The following is a 14,794-nucleotide window of genomic DNA, read 5'->3' as shown; positions in this document are numbered from 1 at the left end:
AAATAACAGTAATTTTGTTTTCATATAACATACCTGATTGTCTCCTGATAAGAAAGGAAAGAAATCTAATCCTGTGGGAGAAAAAATTATTTTAGTTTTGAAAAAAAAAAAAAAAACAAAATAAAAAATAAACAAAAAACAAAAACAAAAAACCCTTCCAAATGCCCCAATACTCCAAAAACAAATAGAAATCTTAATTCTGTCACTTAGAATTTTATCTAAACATGAAGAGTTAAATTATGAAGGTTTACGTCCAAGTCTTAGCAATGATTTGCTCTCCCTGTCACTCCATTTGAGGGACATGGACCATCACTAACTTATTAAATCTAACACTGATCCCTTGCTTTGAGTCCCCTTAAATAACCAACCTTTCAATCTACTCTAACTTTCCACAAGTACCTCAGGAGGAAGGGGATTATTTTGGCCCTGATTTTATAGATGAGAAGGTTGAAATTTGAAACAGGTCAAGCAAATTGTAACACAGATTTTCCTTCTCTTTCCCAAATTCACTCATTTACTATCACATGTACATTCCAGCACCATCTCTGCAGTGGCATGAGGGGAAAGAAAGACTTGAGAGGGAGTGTGCCTGAGAGCTGGTGTAGTGTACATTTAAGGCCCAGCCCTGATCCCTGATTGTTGGGATTCACTGCAAATTGACCCCTTCTATCACATTCTTGCCTATATCGCCCAATGTGTAATGTGAAAAGCAAGTAATTAACACAAATGAAATGTTTCATTATATATAAAAGGACAACAAGCAGATGTAGATAAAATATGACAAAGTACTCTGGGGATCACTGTCTATACTAGAACAGATTATAATATGGTGATCTACAAAATGTGTAGCACCATGGTTAGTGTCATGTGACATCTATGTGGTAAAATGGTATGGAAAGATACTTAGCAAGCTGTTAAGAACAGCTATTACTTCTGGAGAGTGGGCTTGGGAGAAGGATAGAGAGAAAATTTCACTGTATATTTCTATATTGAATTTTGTACAAAGAGCGTATATGGCTTTTTGTAATAAAAGAAAAATGTTTTTAATATGTTATTAAATTACAGATACATGAAAACAAGCTGCAATTCTTTGATAACGTAAATGATTATTATGAACTCAAAATACTGTATACAAATAAGTAAACTAACATTTCAAACTGCTTTTGAAAAGAAGGATCAGGTTCAGGAGAACCAAAATTAAGACTTTCAAAATGTCTCAATTCAGCACTATCTAAAAGACAATAGCATGGTTATACATAATCCCTACTCGTTATGACTAGAATCAGGGAACAAAATGTAATGCCCATCGATATCAAAATTCAAAGTCACAAGTTTGAAGTTGTTAAAAAACAACTTGTAAAATATTTTGAAGCTCATAAAACCTAGTCATCATTGCACTAGTTAAACACTGATAACGAAACACTGGCTACCGATGAAGGAACCATCAAGGAAATACGTCAGTTTTTATAACCACAGTACATTATTTCTCTCAATTCTCTGAGCCCAAGACCCTATTCTCGCAATCTTCCAATTCTTCCTTAGACTACATAGATCAAAGACATTCATAATACTGTGTGATAATACAGAAAAACCAGTGACTCACCTTGTAAGTCATAAGGCATGGGTGTCATGTGAAAAGGATGCCTGTAGTCTTGGATGAGGGAGGGGTTAATGTAGCTTGTGTCTACAGCAGGAAGGCTGGGGGTGCGGGATACTGGAGATGCTTGATGTGGAAGACTTAAAATGCTGTAAGAAGGAAATGTTTACATAATTTTCACAAGTCAGTTTAATTTTTAAGTTTTATAAAGAAATGGCTGCAACTCAGTGTGCCCTAGCTTTTATGCTGGAAATAAAACAAGCAAGCAACATATAGATGATCCAAAATTATTAAGAAATAGTTTGTATGGAATAATAGCATTTTGCAGAGGTTATAGGGAGAACCAAGTGGAGCAATGGTATCCAACATTCACAAACCAACACTGTCTTTGGAATATCATCACACTCTCAGAGGGCAGGGAAAAGCACAACTAAGCCACTGAAATAGTACACAAGTGAGAGGTATTTACAATAGACAAAATCCTGAAACCTTTCAAAATAAGTGATAGAGGATTGGCTAGTGAGAAGCATAGGTATATTCTAGCAAAGAAAACAAGACTAGGAGAAATCTGAGGAATCTGAACTGTTAGGAGCAAACAGCTGGACCCCAAATTTTAAGCCTGATAAGAATGAAAACTGGGTAGTTTATCTTGGCATCTCTAATGCCCAGCAAGTCATCAGCACATTGTTTGCATAAAAGACCTGCTGAAGCCAATGATGGTAGCAACACCAGGCAAGGTCATGCTCTAAAATTAACAGGGCTGGGGATGTGGTTCGGTGGTAGAGTGCTTGCCTAGCATACGTAAGGCCTTTGGGTTCAATGCCCAGAACCACAAAAATGAAATAAACAAACCAGAAAGCAGTAGAGAGTTTTTAAAGGGAGAAGAGTATGACTGAAGAAAGAAAAAAAGGGCTCAAGAAAAAAAAAAAAAAGTGAAATTTATTTAAAGAGCTGGAAAATTAAATCATTTTCTTTCTTTACCCAAAATTAAGAAATAGAAGAAAAGAGAGAAAGGGGTGATAAAAAGGGAATATATAGCTGATTTTCAGTCCTGAAAATAAGTAAAATAAATAAATAAAGGTCATATGTTAATCTGTTCTATAAGAAGCTAATAAACATATAAGATAGGAGAAAATAACGAAGAATGAAGGAATAAAACAACTATCTTTCACTTTTGATATTTCATGTAAAGTACCTGGGATGAAGGGATGCAATTTTAATGGTACAGAATAATCCAAAAGACACCAAAGCTGGACTTCCCAGGAAAGAGTTCTAGTTATGAAAATATCTACCACATTTTTATGAATGGAGTAGGAAGCATAAAACACTTATCTACCTCATGAAAGTGTTCCATCTAATGGAAACTTAAACCTCTTACATCTATAAAAAGTACCATGTTCCATTAGCTGTATCCTCTGACAATGCCTACAAGAGTACAAGAGAGAAAAAAGCAGTTGAAATGCTAGTCTTTGCAAACATATTGGTATACTAAATTGTATAAGAAATTTCTTCATGAACCAAAGAGTTGTTGAAGACAACAAAATATTTTACATTTTAGTGAGGTTTGCCTCTTTCGAATTCCTGAAAGAAAAAGTGCTTTTTCTTTCAATTCTGTGATTAATATTTTGAAATACATTTCTACCTTTACACTGCACAGTAACAAATATGCTGTGCTTAGGTTTCTAGTTATGGGCTACCCTTTACTGGAAATGGTGTAAGTATTGGCTATGGTGTTATTCTCCTAAAGATGTAAAATTTAGATTCTTGTTTTTATCTGGAAATAGAGAAAGGTCTGGAGTTTGCAATACTGTATCTGGGTTCAATTAGTCTCTGGGAAACTCAGGAAGCAGTCAATGCATCTAATGTAATTTTCCAAACATAATAAACAGAGCTATTTTTTTTAAAAAACAGTAAAGTAAATATCCAAAGAAAAACATCAGATTTCTAAACAATTATGTTTTTCTTAAAGAAACAATGTATAGTCAGAAAGTAAAGCTACTGGATAGTTTACAGGTATACAAAACTTATTAATATTCTAAAGAGTAGAAAGTAATGATACAATTAAACAAAAATAATTTATATATTGGAGAGTTTTATAAAATATTTTAATGCTACAATTATGGCATTAAAACAGAAATCATATGACAATACGGATGTTCCTCCATATCTAGGGGACTAGTTCTAGGACCTACAGCCTACAGATACAAAAATCCAAGAATGCTAAAGAACCTTATTTAAAAAAAAAAAAAAGTCTTCTTTTTTTTTTTTGCATATAACCTAAACATATCCTCCTGAAGATGTTAAATCATCTCTAGATTACTCATAATATCTAACACAATGTAAATAGCTGTTGGGAATGAAAAAGGAAAAAAATTCTGTGTGTTTGGTACAAATACAGCTTTTCCCCCAAAATTTTCAATTTGAGATTGGTGGAATTCATGGACATGGAACCTGAGGATATGGACCAATTACATATTTGGTTAGACTGTGGATTGATATTTATAAAATATCTTGGGACTCCAATCACAGAAATGCTTGCTCTTTGGTCTGGTGTCAATTTTATAAAATATCTTGGGACTCCAATCACAGAAATGCTTGCTCTTTGGTCTGGTGTCAATTTTATAAAATTTTCTTCTTGAACTTTGAAATCTTAACAATGATAACCATTTATGGAAGTTCATTCGCTCTCTTGCATTTTCTCTTCAGGTGCTATTGTTTCATGGAAAATTTTCTGAAGAGTTCCTATTCAGTTACAAAATGCTACATATTTTTTCTTGATATACTCCTCTAAAAGGAAAATAAAAAATTTATTTCAAGATTCACTATTGGTGTGCTTACAATTATGTCTCAGCAACACATGAAATTTTTTTGCTGAGAATCATCTATGTGCTTATGAGACTAACAGCCGTTTAAAAGTACAGCTAGGGGCTGGGGATGTGGCTCAAGTGGTAGCGCGCTCGCTTGGCATGCGTGCGGCCCAGGTTCGATCCTCAGCACCACATACCAACAAAGATGCTGTGTCCGCCAAAAACTAAAAAATAAATATTAAAAATTCTCTCTCTCCTCTCTCACTCTCTTTTTTAAAAAAATAAATAAAAGTACAGCTAGAGTTTGCTACTTGTTTTACTATCCCTTAGAAATGTTACCCTGTTTTTTTTTTTTTTTAAACAGTCTTCTTCTTTTTTAAAAACTAATTTTAAATACCTTTATTTACTTATCTTTATGTGGTGCTGAGGATCGAACCCAGGGCCTCACACATGCTAGGCGAGTGCTCTACCATGGAGCCACAACCCCAGCCCTATATGTTACCCTCTTTTAGGTTAGGACTGTACTTACTCATTTTATTATCATCCATGACCAGAAAGAGGGTGTTTTACATAGGTAAATAACAGTGTTTCATGAACTGAACTGAAGTATAACTAAGGTTCATTATTACTAATATGTGACTAATGGGAAATATGGCAAACAAGTCTGCAAAACAGAAAATACTGTGTACTCAAACCTAAGTCATCCTTAACTTCTTTCCTTGCCAGCCTCATAAAAACATTCAATTTGGGGTTAATTTTACAGCATATATTTTCTTGTTTTTAGCAAATGTGCACTATCAGAAGCAGCTGGGAACTACAAACATATTTTCTCAGTTCCTACTCCTGACTCAGACATGGGAGCATATTTTGATAAATTCTCAATGATTCTGATGTACACCAATGTTTAGAGCATTTATGTACTAGAAAAATAATCTTTTATTATGATAAATTCTATACCCAAGTGACCTGACCCTTTTAACGTTAATCCCTTAAGAATATCACACACCTGGGGAAAATTAAAGCTAAGGGTGTTTTTGGTGTGTGTGGGGAGGGGTAATGAGGATTGAATGAAGGGTATTCTACCACTGAGTTACACCCCCATCTATCTTTTTTTTTTTTTAAATTACTTTTAACTTCTTGAGACATGGTTTTACTAAGTTGCCAAGGCTGGCCTCAGACTTATGATCCTCCTGCCTTAGCTTTCTAAGTTGCTGAAATTACAAGTATGCAACACTGTGTCTGGTTTCAGCCTAAGTTCTATAATCAAGCATTATCATTGTATTTGGTAGGTCTTTAATCCCTTTAAACTTTCACAATGATTGTATTTTAACGTCTCAGCACTTACCCTTTATTATTTAGTGGTGATGTGGGAGACAGGGAAGGACAGGTCCTCTTGGCAGATGGCTCTTCCTCCTCTTCATCAGAGGAACTGTCTATGGTTAAATCAATCACCTCTACTTTCTTGTTTTTATTGGAGGACTGGTTGTGAGAAGTTACCTGATGTTCCAATGTGGAGCTCAAGCATCCTGCATGGAAATAATGAAATACAAGGCAAAGAAGACTTATGACATCTCATTTCTTTCCTCAGTGTCCCTATGGTTTAATATATCAATATATACTGACTACATTGTTGGGGTCAGAAAGCAGAAAACCAACAGAGGCTCTTGAAGTTTAAAACTACTATTTATTATTTGGTTTTCTAAAGGATTATTTTGAAAAACCAGTTCTAAAAGAGAAGAAACAATTGAATGATTTATATAAAATATTTTGTGGTACTAGGAACTGAATCCAGGGGCAATTTACCCCTGAGCTATATCCCCAGCCCTTTATTATTATTATTTATTAAAAATTTTGAGAGAGGGTCTTGCTAAGTTGCTAAATCTGGCCTCAAAGTTGGGATTCTCTGAGCTGCTGGGATTACAAGTATGTGCCATAATGCCTAGCTTCAAACTATATGTATTACATGTTTAGCTATATAGTACCTGACATTCTTAGGAAGTATTAACATTAATAACTCATAACCTCCTTCCAGCAAAAACATTAATAGTATATTTTTGTTTCATTTGGGTGTATACAGACAGACATATGTGTGTATATATATACACAAATGAAAAAGGAATGTTTACTACTCTATTAGAAGTCTTAAAAAATTTTAAAGGATTCTATTTCACAAGTTTGACTTTACAAATGGCTTATTAGATTAAATTACTTTGAGGGCTGGGGATATAGCTCAGTTGGTAGAGTGCTTGCCTTGCATGCATAAGGCCCTGGCTGGGTTCAATCCCCAGCAGCATACATACATACACATACACACACACACACACACACACAGATTACATTACTTTGAAATCTAATATCAGAAAAATTTAAAAGGAATTCATCTACTTCTGAACATTAAATCAATTTAGTAATTATTGAGCTATCCCTAAAATGCTCAGGGTTTTAAAAAATGTATTAATTTAAACATTGAACACCATGGTTTATGGCAGCAAGGAAACTACCCTTCCCTTGTGACTAACTACCACTCACCATCAACTCCATTGTATGAGGCAGAAACTTCCTGTACTTCCTTTTTCGATCTCATTGGTGCCCAAGAGCCATCCTCTTTAAACTGTATTTCATCACAGTCTGTACAGTACTTTAGGATTTCCATAAACAAGCTATAAAAAACAGTTTGTCCTTAGGATAACACATTTCAATTGAAGATAGATTTGAAATATTACTGTTCTAATATTCAGAATGTCTATATTTATACAAGTATAAATGAGGAAAAACAAAATAGAACAGGTAAATTATATTTGTTTTCAAAATATAATGCTGAATAAAAAAATAGCTATCTGAATTGTGGTATATTTATATAAGGATATATCATGTAACCATAAAAAATTACATTGTCAAAGATTATTAATAACATGGATTAAAAAGTGAAAAAAGGCCAAGAAAAAATTTGCATTTTATAAACAAAATTCTGTAAAGTAGTATATCTTTTAACACATTCCAAATCGCCTACAATAGGCATGTATTACTTGATAAACCAAAGCAATACATATAAAAATATGTAACTGAATATTGTCCTTAATAATATATGTGGACATTTAAAATGATATTTACAGGGAATGTACAAAATTAATCATGATCAAATTCTTAGGTTACAATGCTAAATTATTAATAGCATATAATCACAATTATGTAAAAACAAACCAGAAAATTATATACCAAAAAAAAGTTCTTGATTTCTTGTGTTTTTCAATTTTTCTTAGAGAGAGAGAGAGAGAGAGAGAGAGAGTGTGTGTGTGTGTGTGTGTGTGTGTGTGTGTGTGTGTCTCCTTTATTACAAGAAAGGGGGAACCTAAAACTATACAACATATAGAGTTGGTAAAATATTACTATTCAACTCATATTTACTAGTTATTGATCACTGCCAATTCTGACAAATTAAACATAAAACATTTATGTTACATATTTTTTCCAATGACTACACCTTCTAAATTACAACTGCATTGATAAATATATTCCATTTCTATTATCACCTTTAGACTCCTGTGTTTTCTTAAATACTATAAATAAGCTGTTTTAAGTTTTGCTGGAGAGTACAGAAAATGTTTGTTTTAAAGGAAGCTATACAATCATACTAAGATGTCCGATACAACAGACAAAAACAGGAGTGTTAAAGAAAATTATTATTGTGATGCAATAGGTGGACAAGACAAAAAAGAAAAAGAAAACTGAAAGAAGGAAAAGACAAGAATAGAAATACAAATAGAAAAACAAAGGAAGTTGTTATTTGGGGTGTTGATCAGTTGTAGGAGCCTTTACAGCGGGAGAATAGGTATGATGGACCATGATTGAAGTTCGAAGTTCGACCTAATCTCCAGAAACAGGCTTTTGTACTAAAAAGCACAGTTTTCGATGAGCTTGAGTGTGCCAGAATTTCACAATTCTTTCATGCTTTCTCCAATATGGTCTGCATGTTCTGGAGATAGATGAGCTCATGTTAGGAAAAGGTATATGCATTCCCTGCTTAGAACCACAGGTGCTTTAATTGGTAAACATCAGGAGGCACTGACAAGTATGTGTTTTCAAAACAAGCAGACATCAAGTTAAAAATACTTAATTATTGATTTTTAAAATACTGATCTTTAAAATCATGGGTATTCTACAAACTTATAACTTAGAAAACATTACTTTCAGAATTTTAGATTTTTTTATCCCAACCTGACAAGTAATGAATCTAGGTAATAGATGATTATTTCAAGGTACCAAAAAAAGCCTTAAAAGTGACATACCCATCAATGATGAGGTGTTCATATGGAGCCTTCTTATCACAGACAGGACAAACCCAGGTTGGTTTTTTCTCATTCATTTGAATATAAAGAGTTGCATCAAAACATTGCAGATGAGAACATGTAAGGGCTCGACATGGAATTGTTAGCCTCATTTTACCAAGCTTTAAAAGAGAAGAAAAAGTATTAGACAACTGTTGTTCAAAACTTAAGCTCTGATTAAAAAATTTTCTAAAACAGACTGTGTTTGTGTTCTGACCTAAAGCATACTGTGTTTGTTTTTTTGTGCCAGGAATTGAACCCAGGGGCACTTAGCCACTGAGCCACATCCCCAGCCCCTTTTTATATTTTAATTAGTGACAGGGTCTCACTGAGTTGCTTGGGCCCTCACTAAGTTGCTGAGGCTGGCTTTGAACTTGCCACCCTGCTGCCTCAGCCTCCCAAGCCGCTGGCTTTATTTTTTATCGAGGTAAAAGAACATTAATAACCACATTTTCTGTGAAACTTATCTGTAGGTCAAAAAATTACAATTTCTTTGAATACCAAATACAATGACTAAGGAAACTACAACAAAGTTTGTTGCTGTTGTATTATTACTGAATTTGTTGGATCTCACTAAATTGCCCAAGCTGGACTCAAATTTGTGAACCTACTGCCTCAGTCTTCTCAGTAGCTGGGATTATGGGATTGGACCCCCCACACATCTCAAATTCTTAAAGCAATCCCTAATTTAAGAAAAAGTTAACCACATAACTAGGGGTTAGAAAAAGGAAAAAAGAATGTGTTATTAGATACTGCATGTCACCATATGATGTAATTAGATGCAATATTTACTATCAACCTCAACTCTGAATGAGAGTACTTCAAAGGACAAAACTCAAATCAGTATCACCCACTCTCCTCCATGACAACTCTGAGGAGGAAGTATATGTGTGTATTCTGTATTTCTCCCTTCAGTGCGCATATTACCAGCAATTCAGATGTGTCTCCAGCACCTCCAGCAGGTTAGGAGACTTTCCTTCCTGCCCTGCAATTGTTGCCTGAGTTCATTCATAGGCTGAATCTATGCTATGTACAAAGAAATCTACTTCATCTGTTCCTGAGCTGCTAGTTGTAGAGATGTGGCCCAGAAACCTGTACAGGGAGCTGGCATATCACAACTTTCTTCACTGGAGGCCACCTTGTAGCACTTGGGGTCCACAAAGCCCACAATGACCACACAGTATAGAAGTTATCTTCTTTCACTGATAACATTATTTGCCAAGTAACTAGAAAAGATTTTCCATATATTTGTGAGCTTGAAAATATAAAGGCTTGAGAATAAATGAGGAATATGAGTTATTCCTGGCTTAGAAAAATTTCAGGAAAATGTGCAATTTCCTAGTCTACCAAGGAAATTAACTGTCATTTGAGGCACTAACTATTGTTCTGGTACCAATGATTTACTGTGCCTCTAGGAAAGGCACTTAACCTTTCTGGGCTTCCTTCTCTATCTCTAAAGTAACACTGTTTCCTCCTTACTTCAAATGGATGTAGTGATGAAGGACTAAAAAGGGCCTTTGAACAAGCTATAAACTTATGACACAGGAGTAATACCAGTTATACAGTATTAGGATTATAAAAGTAGCTGTGCTCCACTGAGAGAACCTCCAATCTAGCTCACAAATGCCTTGCTTCAAAGAAACATAAAATAAGCACTGTGATAATTCTCATATTCCTGATTTTTAAAAAGTCACTAAACTTTAAATATTTATCTGATAAATAGGCACCTGTTTTCTCAAACTTGATACAAGGGGAGATGCTGAGGTTTGACTACCTTCACCTTGTGATTACAGATTTCCTTTTTCCCTTTATAGAACACCGAATATTTGCATTATTTGCAAATAAAAAATTTTGTAAACAATTTCCATATGTTTTCTTGTGCCATTTACCTTACTCCCAATAGTGCTACACTACAACTGATGCTATTCCAAGAGAAAACACTCTAGATAAAAGTTCTAACCAGCTTTTCTCAAAAGAAGCCTAGGGCCAGGCTTGGTGGCACACACCTGTAATTCCAGCTACTCAGGTGGTTGAAGCAGGAGGATGTCAAAGCTGAGGCCAGCCTGGGCAGTTTAGTGAGATGGTATCTTAAAAAAAAAAAAAAAAAAAAGTGTGTGTGGGGAGAGTTGGCAATGTAGCTCAGTGGTAAAGCACTGGCTCAATCCCCAGTACCGTGCACATATACATGTGCACGTTCACACACAGTCTAGAAATATCAGTATTTTTTTTTTACAATAAGAAAGAAAGCTATTAAAGAAAACTTTCCACCTTTTTCATAATAATAAATACTTCATAAATAAATGTTCAGAGTTTTTGTTTCTTTGTTTTCCTTCTATCAACTGTGTCATTTATATTTGAGATTACAGGTCTGGTTAAGGTCCCCCAAAATAGGTGATTTGTCCAGCTCTATTGCTAATAAATCAGAACCAAAATATTCTCAAAGAGCAAAAACATTTTTATTTATTTTCATTGCCTTTAGTACACCAAAAAGGGAAGCTCATTTATTTGGGGCTCTGCATATCACAACAAGGGCCATTCAAATTAATAGTGAGCCACAGATTTCCATACTTCAAAGGGAACAAATCATCATTTTTATTCTATAAATCTGAATTATAAATGAGTTGTCTTTGCTGTTTTATTTTTGGGTAAAAACATCTAAAACATATGGCCTTACTGTTCTTGAACAACTATAAAGAGATTATCCCTTTAACTAAATAGAAACTCATGAAAGTATAATAATTACAGACTATATATATAGTTCTTTTTTCTATAATCTGAATTTTTAAAAAACTACTAAAGCTTTTGGAACTAAAGAGAGAAGGGTGGGGGGATATAGGAAGAAAAATTAAAAGCTGGCCCACTGAATTATCATTAACATTCTCTAATAATATGGGAAAAGAACGTGAACTATAAAATTCCCAAGTAATTCCACAAATAAAACTTCCAAGGTTTATACTGGAGTGCTTTATATGAATAAATGATTTATGTAAGTGTTAAATGTTATAAATATCACATATATTAGCATAACTGTAAATACTTTTAAAGTGAGAATGCAGAAAAACAAGACTTTCTTCAGGGATTTAAATGGAAAATAAAACTTACCTTCTTTTCTAAATTTATCTATTCTCTAAAGCACTCCAGTATAAACTTTGGAAGTTTTATTTGTGGAATTACTTGGGAATTTTTTATAGTTCATGTTCTTTTCCCATATTACTAGAGAATGTTAATGATAATTTAGTGGGCCAGCTTTACAATGAAATGAGGTGGCAAGGAACTATGGAAGCAGGAATGGATGAATCAGGATTTGGAGAAAAGAGAAGAGAATAAATAGATAGGTAAAGATGTATATAAAATCTTCAAAACTTTCATTTTCCCATCTCTACTCCTCTCGTCTGTGAATCAATTTTTTCTTTTTCTTTAAATATTTATTTTTAGTTGTAGTCAGACACAATACCTTTCTTTTTATTTACTTATTTATATGTGGTGCTGAGGATCGAACCCAGGGCCTCCCACTTGCTAGGCCAGAGCTCTACTGCTTAGCTACAATCCCAGCCCTCAATTTTCTAAATGTTAAAAAAGAAAATACTAGTTTCCTTTACAACATAGATTGTTACAACATTTATATTGTTATTTAATTATATAATTTTAAACAATAATATTAAAAACTTGGAGGCAATATAGCTTCCCTAAGACTGGTTATTAAGAGGAATAAGAAGAAAAGTTATAGAAAGAATATATTCAAGATGATTGGTGTTTTTTGTTTGTTTACTGAACCAGAGGTGCTACCACTGAGCTACATTCCCAGCCCTTTTTAACTTTGAGACAAGGTCTTGCTAAACTGCTGAGGCTGGCCTTGAACTTGTAGTCCTCCTTTCTTGGCCTCCACAGGGATTACAGGTGTGCACCAAGAATTTGAGGGCTTTTACTTTCTTCACTGTATTTTTTTTTTCCTCTGTACTATTATGTGCTAATCACATTTCTGATCTTTAAAAATGATCACTCAACTTTAAATATACCTATTTTCTCAAACTTGATATCAGGGGAGAGGCTGAGTTTCAAATCTTGTGATTACCAACTTTCCCTTTTTAGAATATGATGGATATTTGCAAATAAACTTACAAAAGTTTATAACAAGGAGGAATTCCCTTAGCAATTAACCCTCCCTCCAAAAAGTTTTTTTTTTTTAAAAGCTATGTATAGTATCATAAACTAATTCATGAGCTAATGACTTTTTTATATTGTTTAAGCTTTTATAAATCATAAAAGACTGAGACATAGGACAAATATCATTTAATTTCTCTGTAAGTTCTTTGTTCCTTTAGGAATTCAGTGGACTGGGGATATGGCTCAATTGGTGGAGTGCTTTCCTCGAATGCACAAGACCCAGGTTCAATCCCCAGCACAACAACAACAACAACAAAGAGAGTAGAAAGGAAATCAGTAACTTCATCATCTTAAGTTAGCAGGATGTCATTATCAAAAGCTTTCAATATCAGCCCTGCCTGAACAATTCAGGGAATTCAAAAAACATTCTTCATACTTGCTCCCAAATGTAGATATGACTAATTTGATTAATTATAGAACAAAAGGTAATCAAAATGTCAAAGTAATTTACTATTAATTTTTCAAATATTTTCATACGAAGCCATATTCTACAGTTATCATCCCTACTATTGGTAGACCTAACAAATTAGTTCAGAAATAAACATTAACAACACATTTTCTTAAGACTTGTCCTCCATGGGTTTAATAGCTTGTTTATATCTTAGGACCATACATTTATTTCATACAAATGATTCATTCTGACCTCATATTCCTAGGGTTTTTTTAAAATATATAAATAAAACTTCAATTATTTAGGCTGAGTAGAATAGTGAGGCAAAAATGGCTAAGTTGGATGTGTGGGTAATCATGGCTAGGTTTTTATTCAGAAGAGTATTATTAAAGTGCAAGTTTTAATAAATACCCCAATACAATAAACTTCCTTATTTTGAGATTTTACACATGAACTTGAGAGATAGTCATTAATCACAAGCAATATTTAGACAAGTCTTACTAAGGGTAGAGAGAATTTTTTAGACTTGTTTAGATTCCAAATCCTATGCCTTGATAGCTTTCCAGTTTTTATAAACTATAACAAAGGTGGTCAGATTTTAAAAGTAAAAAATTTCTCAGATATAGGAAGCACCTAATTAAAAAGAAGAAATGTGCTAGGCATGGTGGTGCATGCCCCAAATCCCAACAACTGAGGAGGCTGAGGCAAGAGAATTCCAAGTTAAAGGCAGACTAAGCAACTTAGAGAAACACTGGCTAAAGATAAAAAATAAAAAAGGCTAGGGATGTAGCTCAGTGGTATAGTGTCCCTGGGTTAAATCCCCAGTACCACCATTTAAAAAAAAAAAAAAAAAAAAAAAAGGTACATGTATGTATGTTAAATCTTCCTGAAAACAAGTATCAGTTAACACTTACTGGACATAGAAGAGAAACCCTTAGGCTGGTAGTAGCTATTTCACTGTCTGGATCGGCAGTCAATTTCTCTTTAACTGAAATTCATTGAAGAGAAAACAAAGAGAATTAAGTTTATTAAAAATATATTGTTGACGTAACATTAAAAAAGAAGAAACTTGAAACAAGAAACTTTTTTAGAAAAAAATAAAAAAATAAAGTCTGCTTAATTATATCCCAGGATTTTTTTTTTACATTTTTAATTGGTTCACTTATAATTAATTATAAAAAAGAGTGGGATTAGTTATTACATTTGGCACATGCACATGTTACCAATATAATTTGGTCAGTATCATTCCCCAGTACTTTCCCATTCAATTGAATGGAAAAACCTAAAACATTTCTACAATAAGCAAAAAAAGGAAGCCAAAGAATTGTATATCTTTATACTGACTACATTTCCTGTATGACTCATGGAACAAAAACCTGTACTACATTATCATAAAGGAAATTTCTATAGCATGTTGACAAAAATCAACTGATGGCAGACTTATTTTTTAAAAAAAATTTTTATACTAATTTGTTATATATGACAGTAGAATGCATTGCAATTCATATTA

At 33.6% G+C, this 14,794-nt stretch overlaps 1 protein-coding gene across 5 annotated transcripts in view; it reads right to left on the bottom strand.

Annotated features, from left to right (window-relative positions):
- Positions 1 to 14,794, bottom strand: part of Pias1 (protein inhibitor of activated STAT 1) — a 131,419-nt gene that overhangs the window by 9,585 nt on the left and 107,040 nt on the right. For 3 of the 5 annotated variants that reach the window (XM_026408806.2, XM_026408808.2, XM_026408807.2), the window contains exons 8-13: positions 14,199 to 14,272; positions 8,691 to 8,851; positions 6,934 to 7,064; positions 5,750 to 5,930; positions 1,604 to 1,746; positions 34 to 71 (exon numbers count right to left, since the gene is read on the bottom strand). In XM_026408806.2, the coding sequence (XP_026264591.1) occupies positions 34 to 71; positions 1,604 to 1,746; positions 5,750 to 5,930; positions 6,934 to 7,064; positions 8,691 to 8,851; positions 14,199 to 14,272 (728 nt within the window). The remainder of the gene's footprint in view (positions 1 to 33; positions 72 to 1,603; positions 1,747 to 5,749; positions 5,931 to 6,933; positions 7,065 to 8,690; positions 8,852 to 14,198; positions 14,273 to 14,794) is intronic. The other 2 variants (XM_026408809.2, XM_026408810.2) reach the window with 2 other exon arrangements.

Source organism: Urocitellus parryii, chromosome 6, assembly GCF_045843805.1.
Source record: "Urocitellus parryii isolate mUroPar1 chromosome 6, mUroPar1.hap1, whole genome shotgun sequence".
Taxonomy (NCBI): Eukaryota; Metazoa; Chordata; class Mammalia; order Rodentia; family Sciuridae; genus Urocitellus; species Urocitellus parryii.
The sequence above is the reverse complement of the archived record's forward strand: the minus strand, read 5'-3'. Positions and strand labels throughout refer to the sequence as shown.